Raw genomic sequence first — 12,052 nt, 5'->3', positions numbered from 1 at the left:
AGTTTATACATTTGTGTTCTGTGTTTTGCTGTAGACCAAAAATCTGACTACAGTGATGCGTTAGGTGATTAAAGTGCGTTAAAATCACTCTTTATCTGCATGATTTAATGGATTTTTAATATTTCTTGCAGCTCGGAGAACATGGAGACCAAAGGCAAGTAGCGGTTCGTATAAGACTCGTCTGCAGTCTCACAGCGACCTCTGCTGGCCGAACCTGTGCGTTACCGCGCATTGACGCCTATTGACCACACGGGAGCGGCAGAGTTGCGGCACATTCAGCACTGCCTCATAACACAGAGTCTGACCATCAGTACACAGGTGCTTTGGGTTGACTGGGATGAAAATCAACTGGATTTAATTTAACTGATTTCACTTTTAAATTAGTTTATTTCTGTCTTTAAAAATTCTATAATCTATATAGTCCTTGATCATGATTAGTCAAGAAAGTCCCCACACTACACCATCTGCCCTGAGGGAAACACCACACTTTCAGACTATGCTCACGACTATGCTCCCTCCCTTTTTTCCACCAGTCCCTGAGCAGGTATCTGAGATCCAGGTGTCTGAGGATTCTCAAGGGTGAAGAGGCACCTGTGTGATGTCCACCAGCAGTTCTCTGGTGGTACATGTAGATCGTCCTGTCTGCCACCACCCAGCAACACCAGTGGATGCCTGCCAGTGAAGGTCCACAAAATCCTGTAAGAATGATGCTGGTAGATATAATAGATAGTGTATTATAAATAATGTTCTATTTTTATTTAATAATTGCCTTTATTTTTATTATGTGTATGGCACATAGATCTTGGCTGGCTGTCCTAAAAAAAACATCCTCTTTGAGAAGAAATAAAGGAGTTCTGGACTTCTTCACTCATTCTCCCCAGAGCCAATTTATCCAGGTTGGTGTAAGGTTGTGGCCTAAAATGAAAACACAACAAAGTAACACTAAATGGACAAAAGTATTGGGACACATCTCTTAATCAATTAATAAAGGTCTTACATTGAGTCCTATTACCAAAGGTGTGTAAAATCAAGCACCGAGCCCTACAGTCTGCCTTTACCCACATTAGTGAAAGAATGATTCTGAAGAGCAGTGTGTTTTATTAACCCACGTAAAGGTACAGAGCAGAATCAGGGCCAAGTGCTGAGCTCAGAGCATAGTGCAGAAAAGTCTCCAAAAGTCTCCAAAGCTGGTGCTGTTAGAGCTGCACAGGGGGGACCACCTCCATATTAATGCCTGTGGATTTAGAATGGGACATCCTGTAGGTGTAACGTGTAGGTGTCCCAGTACCTTTGTCCATATAGTGTGTGGGTATCGTTCCAGTTCTTTATTGAGGAAGAACATGGGAACCAAGACCCTAAACAAATAAATGATTCATGTTTTATCTCATGAATTTTTTGCTATAGGAACTGGTGTTTTTGCTCCTGGCCGCCTCCTGTAGTTATAGTACAGTATTTTTAGATTGTACAGTTCTGTGTTGACACATTGGTCTTTAAACTTTTAGAGAACAGAGGAATTTTACCATAAGATAAGATTATTAGTCCCAAAGTGGGGAAATTCACAGTGTTACAGCAGCAAAGGGATAGCAGGACACTCAGATGCAAAACGTAGATAAATTATTACTATATACACAATAGAAATAGAAATAAAAAACTTATTAAAAACAATATTATTTACAGATTATTTAAAGTGAATTGCAAATTGACCCTTAATTGCACTGTACACCTCAGTACAGTGGCAGAAGTATTCATACTCCTTGAACCCTTTTACATTTTGTCACCTTACAACTATAAAGGAAAATGTATTTTAAGATTAAGTGATAGATCAACACAGAGTAGCACATAATTGTGAAGCCAAACGAAAATGATATAGTTTTCAGATTTTTATTTGATTCAAATTTTGGAAAGATGTGACATGCAAAAGTATTATATCAATACTTTGTAGAGCCACCTTTGGCTGCAATTACAGCCGCAGGTCATCTGGGATATGTCTCTATCAGCTTTGCACATCTAGACACAGATTGTTGCCCATTCTTCTTTGCAAAATAGCTCAAGCTCAGCCAGGTTGGATTGAGGGTGTCTGTAAACAGCTATTTTCATGTCTTATCACAAATGTGCAATGGGATTTAGGTCAGGACTTTGACTGGGCCATAGTAATACATGAAAATGTGTTATTCTAACGCCTGTGTTTAGGGTCATCGTCTTGCTGGAAGGTGAATCTCCTTCCCAGTCTCAAGTCTTTTGCAGCCTCCAACAAGTTTTCTTCCAGGACTGCCCAATATTTAGCTCCATCCATCCATCTTCCCATCATCTCTGACCAGCTTCCCATCCCTGCTGAAGAAAAACATCCCCACAGCATGATGCTGCCACCACCACGTTTCACAGTGGGGATGGTGTGTTGAGCAGTGTTAATTTTCCGCCACACATGCTGCTTTGCATTTAGGTCAAAGTATTCAACATTGGTCTCATCTGACCACAGCACCTTCTTCCACATGTCTTTCTTTCAACAATGGTTTCCTTCTTGCCTCTCTTCCATAAAGACCAGATTTGTGGAGTGCACAACTTAGTTGTCCCATGAACAGATTCTCCCACCTGAGCTGTGGATTTCTGCAGCTCCTCCAGAGTGACCATGAGCCTCTTGGCGGCTTCTCCGAGCAGTGCTGTCCTTGCTTAATCTGTCAGTTGGGGTGGACGGCCATGTCTTGGTAGGTTTGCAGTTTCAGAATACTTTTTCCATTTTCTGTCTGGTGAGTTCCTTGGTCTTCATGATGCTCTTTGTTCACTAGGATTCTCTAACAAACCTCTGAGGCCTTCACAGAACAGGTGTATTTATACTGAGACTAGATTACACACAGCTGGACTCTATTAACTAATTTGGTGACTACTGAAGACAATTGATTGCACTGGATTTCATTTCGGGGTATCAGAGTAAATACTTTAGTATACTACTGAATACTTTTGCACGTCGCACTTTCCAGATTTTAACTTGATTAAAATTTTGAAAACCATGTCATTCATTTTCGTCCCACTTCACAACTATATGCTACCTTGAGTTAGTGGTTATATAAATTGTGAAAAAGGGCATGACTACTTTTGCAAGCCACTGTATACTCTCAGCAAAACAAGGCACTTGAGGGTTGCATGAAGCTGAAGCACCTTCATGAGCTTACAAGCTCTTATACTCATACAGTTTTCCTTTGACTGTCACCTATGAGCACTTCAGTACTGCAGGTGCCTCTGTCTCATTGCATGGTCATTACTATCATAAGAGGATTGTAAGTGTGGCTGTGCATGGTGTTTGCCCAGCTGTCATGTGCACAACAAACAAAGACTGTGTCTCAATTGCACACTAATACTAATAAGGTATATAAGGTTTACACTATATGGCTGCTGTCCAATTGTCAGGCCCTCGTTATCACACTTTCCCCCGGGGTGATCCCAGGACTCCGCCCCTAGACATATTTAAGGAGCTGGGGATTCCGGAAGTCTTCCCTCATTAGGCCGATTTGTCACATCTGGGACTGGGGCTTCTTAAGCCCTCACCACTCTCCCACATGTTGCCGTGAATTAGCTTTGTTGCAAAAAGGAATGTATTCTGATCTTGTCATTGCCTGTCTGGTCTGGTATCTGTTATCCTTGTTATCTTGTCTGCCCTGGTATTCTGGCTCTGTTTTGTTTTGCTCCGGCCAAGCCCCCTTGTTCTGCTTCGAGTTTAGGTTCATAGTTTTTTGACTGAAGCTCTGCTTCGAGTTTACGCTCATAGTTTTTTGACTGAAGCTCTGCTTCGAGTTCACGTTAATTGTTTTTTGACTGAAGCTCTGCTTCAAGTGTACATTCATAGTTTTTTTGACCGAGCTCTGCTTCAAATTTACGCTCATAGTTTTTTTGACCGAGCTCTGCTTCAAATTTACGCTCATAGTTTTTTTGACCGGAGCTCTGCTTCAAATTTACGCTCATAGTTTTTTTGACCGGAGCTCTGCTTCAAATTTACGCTCATAGTTTTTTGACCGAAGCTCTGCTTCAAATTTACGCTCATAGTTTTTTGACTGAAGCTCTGCTGCGAGTTTACGTTCATAGTTTTTTGACCGAAGCTCTGCTGCGAGTTTACGTTCATAGTTTTTTGACTGAAGCTCTGCTTCGAGTTTAGGTTCATAGTTTTTGACCGAAGCTCTGCTTCGAGTTTACGCTCATAGTTTTTGACCGAAGCTCTGCTTCGAGTTTAGGTTCATAGTTTTTTGACTGAAGCTCTGCTTCGAGTTTACATTAATAAGATAAGATAAGATAAGATAAGATAATCCTTTATTAGTCCCGCAGTGGGGAAATTCACAGTGTAGCAGCAGAAAGGGATAGCAGGACACTCAGTTACAAAAAATTTGGATAAATAATTTACACTATATACACACAATATAAATAAGAATTAAAAAAGCAATAAACAATATTATTTACAGTAAAAGACTCTTAATTGCACATGGGGATGGGATATTGCACATAGTATTCCCTGAACATGAACATGTGTGTGTAGTTAATTGTTTTTTGACTGAAGCTCTGCTTCGAGTTTACATTAATTGTTTTTTGACTGAAGCTCTGCTTCGAGTTTACATTAATTGTTTTTTTGACCGAAGCTCTGCTTTGAGTTTACGTTTATTGTTTTTTGACTGAAGCTCTGCTTCGAGTTTACATTAATTGTTTTTTTGACCGAAGCTCTGCTTCGAGTTTACGTTCATAGTTTTTTTGACCGGAGCTCTGCTTTGAGTTTACATTCATAGTTTTTTGACTGAAGCTCTGCTTCGAGTGTACATTCATAGTTTTTTTGACCGAGCTCTGCTTCAAATTTACGCTCATAGTTTTTTTGACCGGAGCTCTGCTTCGAATTTACATTCATAGTTTTTTGACTGAAGCTCTGCTTCGAGTTTACGTTAATTGTTTTTTGACCGGAGCTCTGCTTCGAGTTTACGTTCATAGTTTTTTGACCGAAGCTCTGCTTCGAGTTTGCATAAATTGTTTTTTTAAACAAGTTAAGTTTTTGCAGCTTGTTTTCGTTTGGCACCATGCCCACAACCTTGCTCAGTGTTTTGGTTTGTTTTGTATGTTTTCCCCGGCATCTCACTCAGCTTCCTCACATTGCCAGGTGTGATTTGCCCAGCTCACTTTTTCGTTTCTAGTTGTGTCCCTTAGATTGCCGCACCCCTGTTTGTGTTCTGTTTAGTTATTTCTTGTTGCGTTACCCTGTTTTCAATAAAGTCTTGCATCCCAGTTAAGGGCATTTTTGCCTTCTCCTGTAAAGTCACCATTTTGGAGATACATGTTTATCATTGGACAGCGACAATATGCTAATGTTAAATGGAGTCTTGCCCAAGGACTCTTATTGGTGTAGTGCAGCATAGTCACCCAGACTGGGAATCGACCCCAGTCTCCCACATAGTGTGATAGCTCAGTGGCAGGTAGTGGTGTTATCTGTTGCACCACACCAACCTAAGTGTGTAGTGTGTCTTTCTCCATTAAGAAGTTTATAAAGTGTCTATTTAAAATCTATTTAAAAGTACAGTGAGAAGTACAGGTCTTTTAAAGCAGCATTATGTAGAATTTCTACCTTAAAATAACAGCTTCAGAATTATGTTGATGCTCCACTGACCTGTAATAAGAAAACTAGCATCTTTATCATTGCTACTCAGAGCTCAGCACACTGACTCTTTGGTAAAGCAGGCAAGACAACACTTGCGAGAACTGCGTATTACTGCACAACCTGAGTCACACTTGTGTAAAATCCTGTAATATCACTCTACCATCTCGGCCCACAAGCTTCTTTCACTTTCTGTGACTGTTCTGTATCTCTCAGCTTGTCCAGACCTGCATGTGTAAAGTGCATCTTTTTTAAGTGGCGGCTCAAAGCATATATTCCAATTCCAAGAAATACCAGTTCTCACGTAATGCTGCTTTAAAATTTATGTGCATTTATTTGGCTTTTGAACAAGAACTGTGGGCCCACCTCAAACAGCCACTGGATATCACTACTGTTTCACAACTTGCCCCATTATTCCCAGCTCAGAACAGCAGCGCTGATAAAGAGAGAGCCTGCTGAGTGACCCTCCTTTACTGAGCCTGCACTGATCCCAGAGCTGCTGTGTGCTACTGCTGCTGTATATCTTTCCTCCTGCACTGCAGCCTACACTCTCTCTCGCTCGCACACACACTCACACTCAGCTGCTCCTGTGTGTGTTTAATGCCTTTACCACTCCCCATTTACCCACTACTCTCTCTCTCTCTCTCTCTCTCTCTCTCTCTCTCTCTTTCTATCTCTCTCTCTCCCCCTCTCTCTCTCTCTCTCTTGGTCAGGCCGCATACCTCGTCTGCTGGAATTTGTTTTCTCAGCTAACAGGGAAGCAGCTCGACTTGCAGCAACAAGTTCACTACTGATTGCATCACATCCGAGAGAGAGAGAGAGAGAGCGAGAGAGAAAGACACAGAGAGAGAGAGAAATAGAGTTTTAATTTCCTTGTGTAGCTCAGTACATGCCTAAAGCGAGAAAGACAAAGGGAAAAGAGAGATAGAAGGAGAAGTGAGGAAGAGAGTGAGTCAGAGAGAGAGAGCGCAAGACAGAAGGAAGAGGGCGAGAGAGAGATAGACAACGAGAGAGAGAGAGAGGAAGGAGGATGTAGCGAAGGATTCGGAGGTGAGTTTTGGCAGAAGCGAATCTCTGCCCACAGTATGGGCCACTACCACTGCCGAGGACTCTGGGAAATGACCCCCAAACTACTGCTTCTGATCCTGGCACTGACGGCCAGCCTGATCGCCCAGGGTAGGAATGAACACTCTCTCTCTATCTCTGTTATTCTCTCTCTCTCTCTCTCTCCCCTTCTGTCAGAATCATTAGAAAGGGAACCTTTAACACATTCATTCATTAAGTGCTTGTCCATGTCATGACTGCCATGGAAAAAATCTTGTATCTCCAATATGGCAGCTTTACAGGGGCAGGAAAAACCTTCTTAACTTTCAATGGAAGTCAATGTAAAAAATAATGAAAATAATTCCAAGTCATTTTGGAGCATTTCTATTGGTCCGTTCGTCAGGAAATTGTGACACAATGTAAAGAACAGCCGCCAGATTCACATTATGTCAGATCTACAAGTCCTGTAGGACCTTTTCAGGATCATACTACATTTAACTGCTGGACGCGAATGGGTTAAAAACGTTAAACCTCTCTCCTCGTGTGTTCCTTTAAAGCTCTTTCAGCTTTGTTGATGATTCTGAGGCAAGATGACACACGCAGCTGAGTCATTTGAACCGTTGATGGGTTATATTTATAATAAAATGAAGAAAAAACCCTCAAGACTGAAGGTGAACTGTGGTGAACAGTAATTAAAGTGACTTGAACTAAACAGAGCTTTATTTGCCCCCGATGAGCACTTCCCACTGCTCATAGAAACATCTACAAGACCATGGTGCACAAATCATGTCGTATCATATCAAATGAAATAACATAAAGAGATATAAAACAGACACCACTGTAATGTGCAGTGCCCATAACTGCGAGTTTGCAATGTTCTTTTACGGCCTTCCTCCGTATGCAAAACACTCTCCCTCCTGCTGACTGCACAGAGGTGACACATCGTCATGCAAAAACCTCATTATTTCTAATCTCTTCTTCCTCTGGCTGTCGCCTGCTTGTTGCAGTTTAGGGGATGAGACCATTCTAAGTTTGAATGATCTACTGCAGTATGAAAGCATACTGCCGATGCTCGTCTCGTTAGAGTTGGAAGCGTGTCCGGTTAGCGTCTTTTAGAAGTTAGAACAGTGAACACACATTTAGGCAAAAGTCAATTCTTTCGTTCAAGCAGTTTCGTGCATTCAGTGAATGCAGTAGTAGTCATGGCAGTTACTGAACACATTATAAGAATTATGGAATCAGTTGAAGTAGATATTAAATACGAAATTGTTACTGAATAGGTCATGAAAAATATGGACTAATACAGAATAGATACTAACTTAGTGGTGATACTGAATCCTTCATTATAGATACTGAATCATTCATATCATAAACTGAGTAATTCATATTATAAACTAAGTAATTCACAGTAGATACTGAGTGATTCACAGTAGATACTGAATAATTAATATTATAAACTAAGTAATTCACAGTAGATACTGAATGATTCACAGTAGATACTGAATAATTCATATTATAAACTAAGTAATTCACAGTAGATACTGAATGATTCACAGTAGATACTGAATAATTCATAGAATATACTGAGTAATTCACAGCAGATACTGAAAATTTCACAGTAGAGACTGAATGATTCACAGTAGATACTGAATAATTCATAGTATATACTGAGTAATTCACAGCAGATACTGAAAATTTCACAGTAGATACTGAATAATTCACAGTAGAGACTGAATAATTCATAGTATATACTGAGTAATTCACAGCAGATACTGAAAATTTCACAGCAGATACTGAAAATTTCACAGTAGATACTGAATAATTCACAGTAGATGCTGAAAAACTCATAGTAGATTCTAAATAATTCATAATAGGTATGGAATCATTCATAGTAAATGTTTAATAATGAAGAGTAGATACTGAATTATTCAGCAGATGCTGAGTAACAGCAGGCACCAAAGAAATCATAGTAGATACTGAATAATTCACAGCAGATACTGAACAATTCACAGTAGATACTAAAAATAATTCATAGTATAAACTGAGTAATTCACAGCATATACTGAATAATTCATATCATAAACTGATTAATTCACAGCTGATACTGAAGAATTCATAGTATATACTGAGTAATTCACAGCAGATACTGAATAATTCAAAGCAGATACTGAATAATTTGTAGTAGATGCTGAATAACAGCAGGTACCAAATAATTCGTAGCAGATAATGAATAATAATAAGTCTTAAGATGAATCACTCAATAATAAACATTTCAATTACGAGGTTAAATGTGACACCCCAACATTTTCTCTTCCATGATTCTAAACATGAGAAGTTGATGGTGATTGTTTTGAATTTCTTTCAGATAACATCTTTCTTCTGAATTTCAACAGGCCCTGACTGATCCTTATTCTAAAGCTTCACTACTGTGGCTCATGCATTACAACACTCACCCATCATAATCATTTTCTGCTTTTCTGTGCAGTTCGCTGTGAAAACCCGACAAACCACGAAAGTTCTGGAGATGCTGAAGCTGAAGATATCATCCGTGAGTTACCCTTAATTACTCTGAGGCTGTCATGATGCTGTAGTTAGCCATTAGCAGGGCTGTTTGTTTTCATATTCCACATGCTTGATTTTCTTGTTTTTAAAGGCAAAGACAGCACAGCACTGGATTAATGAAGTGAATAATGCACTATTAGGGGATTTTGATGTGTAAATTTATAATCTCATCCCACTGCTGACTTATCTGACCTTAGCCAGGCAATATGGAGTGCTAATGCTAGTTAAAGTAGCTAAGGGGCTAAACTGTAGGCTACCTGATTCTTCTGTGTCAGCTCCTTTAACTCTGAAACAGTAGATCTTGTGGTCAGTATTTACCAAAAGTGTAGCAACCTATTGCTTCACCATCCCATGTGCTCAACGTCCCATTACTCCTTACTCCACCCCCTCTCCTCCACACCCATCACTCCACCCCATCTCCTCAACACCCATCACTGCACCCCATGTCCTCAACACCCAATTACTCCAACTCATCTCCTCAACACTCATCACTGCACCCCATCTCCTCAACACCCAATTACTCCAACTCATCTCCTCAACACCCATCACTGCACCCCATCTCCTCAACACCCAATTACTCCACCTCATCTCCTCAACACCCATCACTGCACCCCATCTCCTCAACACCCATCACTGCACCCCATGTCCTCAACACCCAATTACTCCAACTCATCTCCTCAACACTCATCACTGCACCCCATCTCCTCAACACCCAATTACTCCAACTCATCTCCTCAACACCCATCACTGCACCCCATCTCCTCAACACCCAATTACTCCACCTCATCTCCTCAACACCCATCACTGCACCCCATCTCCTCAACACCCAATTACTCCACCCTATCTCCTCAACACCCAATTACTCCAACTCATCTCCTCAACACTCATCACTGCACCCCATCTCCTCAACACCCAATTACTCCACCCTATCTCCTCAACACCCAATTACTCCAACTCATCTCCTCAACACCCATCACTGCACCCCATCTCCTCAACACCCAATTACTCCACCCTATCTCCTCAACACCCAATTACTCCAACTCATCTCCTCAACACTCATCACTGCACCCCATCTCCTCAACACCCAATTACTCCACCCTATCTCCTCAACACCCAATTACTCCAACTCATCTCCTCAACACTCATCACTGCACTCCATCTCCTCAACATCCATTACTCCACCCCATTGCAGCACCTTTTTAATCTTACAAGCCAAATTCTGTGTTCATAGGTTTACAATTTTACTATCAAGAAGTTAAATGCACCACATGTCAGGGTAAAATACTAACCCCATCATGCCCCTCAAACACCATCGCTGTACCAAGTAGAATCTGTAGAGTACGTGGGTAGCATAAATAATCTTTTTGAAAAGGAGATTTTAAAGGCGTGCTATGTGTTCCCGCAATAGAAGGCTGATCTAAAGGGGGAAAAATATTCCAGTGTTGTTGTGTTTACCACTTCTCAACTGCCAGAGATCATTGTTTCCCACATCTTACTAACTTAAGTTTTTTTCATTCTGCTTCCTGGAAGGTCCTGGAACATCAACAGATTTCCCACCAGAGACTGGACATACATGTAAAATGCACACACACACACACACATGCTCACTCACACACTATACCGCAGTAAGCTGTGATATGTAAACTTCACAGAAACAACTTCCTGCTGTTTGGTTGTGAATTTTCCCAGCTTTGGCCAGGGTGTGTGTGTGTGTGTGCATTGAGGGTGGAGACGTGTGTGTGTGTCCTGACCTGGTTTTTTACTGTGTTTAGAAGAAAGTTTACGCTCAGACCCTCTTAAAGGAAAAACATGCAAACAAATTCCTTAAGCATGAGTTTGTGCTAAAAACAAGATGTGATTTCAGGTGAAGAACAGGATAGAAACAAAAACGCAGGCATGTTTATAGCCCGCTAGAGATACCCCACACATGCAGTTTAGAAAATACAGAAAAGGTGAATATGATTATATTCTATATCATTTATATTATATATATATATAAATAATTTTGAACATGAACATTATTTCTCTCAGATAAGAGAGAAACTGTGTTACTGTCCATATAAAACTGTCGTAGCAGGTTGTTCATTTGGCCAGTCCTAAAGTTTCTGTGATCTCTCTGCTAGGTTTGTCTAGGTTTTCCAGCCTAATGATGGCCTACTTAACTAGAGTAGCCACTGATGCTTTTGACCGCATATTGACCAAATTCTACACTTGGAATCAACTCCAGACCATTTATCTCTTTATAGACCTTGCTTGGACCTCACACTCTCATATACTCACATGCTCACTCACTCATGTTTATCAGGCCGAAGGGTCTCCTTAAGGAGGCCACAGGTTTACAGTTGAATAGCTTTTAGTGCTTCAGGTCAATGACACTGTGTCTTTTTGTTTTACAGCAGAAGAACCTATTGACTCGTATCCACAGGCTCTCCCACCACCAACACGTAAGTCACTCTTTCAGAACCCAGACTGCATTCACCTACAAGTGCAAAAGAGGAAATGCAGAAGAAAGAAATGACAAAAATGGAGATCTCTATAGTAGCGATAGCACCTAGAATTGCTGTGTATTATAGATGCTATCACCACTATAAATGCTGCCACTGTCAAAACAAGCCTTTTTTTCTTCTCCTGTGAAGTTGCCATGTTTGAGGTTTTGATGTTAGGATATGAGTCTTACTCAAACGTAGCTCAACTTTAGTATTTTTACTCAAGTCATGTTTTACCTATTTTATTTTGACTGACGTACCGAAGCACAGATGCTGTTATTAAAATTTTACCCTAGTGCTACAGTATTTCACTAACTATAGCTTTTACACTAGTACTATTTGA

The 12,052-nt window shown here is 40.6% G+C and overlaps 1 protein-coding gene across 1 annotated transcript in view; it reads left to right on the top strand.

Moving 5' to 3' along the window:
* Nucleotides 1-12,052, top strand: part of tmem154 (transmembrane protein 154) — a 28,198-nt gene that overhangs the window by 4,640 nt on the left and 11,506 nt on the right. Inside the window, exons 3-9 of the mRNA XM_072670597.1 lie at nucleotides 132-318; nucleotides 534-698; nucleotides 800-896; nucleotides 6,331-6,793; nucleotides 9,147-9,209; nucleotides 10,754-10,798; nucleotides 11,620-11,667. Coding sequence (XP_072526698.1) covers nucleotides 6,703-6,793; nucleotides 9,147-9,209; nucleotides 10,754-10,798; nucleotides 11,620-11,667 — 247 coding nt within the window. The 5' untranslated portion in view covers nucleotides 132-318; nucleotides 534-698; nucleotides 800-896; nucleotides 6,331-6,702. The remainder of the gene's footprint in view (nucleotides 1-131; nucleotides 319-533; nucleotides 699-799; nucleotides 897-6,330; nucleotides 6,794-9,146; nucleotides 9,210-10,753; nucleotides 10,799-11,619; nucleotides 11,668-12,052) is intronic.

Source organism: Salminus brasiliensis, chromosome 24, assembly GCF_030463535.1.
Source record: "Salminus brasiliensis chromosome 24, fSalBra1.hap2, whole genome shotgun sequence".
Taxonomy (NCBI): domain Eukaryota; kingdom Metazoa; phylum Chordata; class Actinopteri; order Characiformes; family Bryconidae; genus Salminus; species Salminus brasiliensis.
The sequence above is the reverse complement of the archived record's forward strand: the minus strand, read 5'-3'. Positions and strand labels throughout refer to the sequence as shown.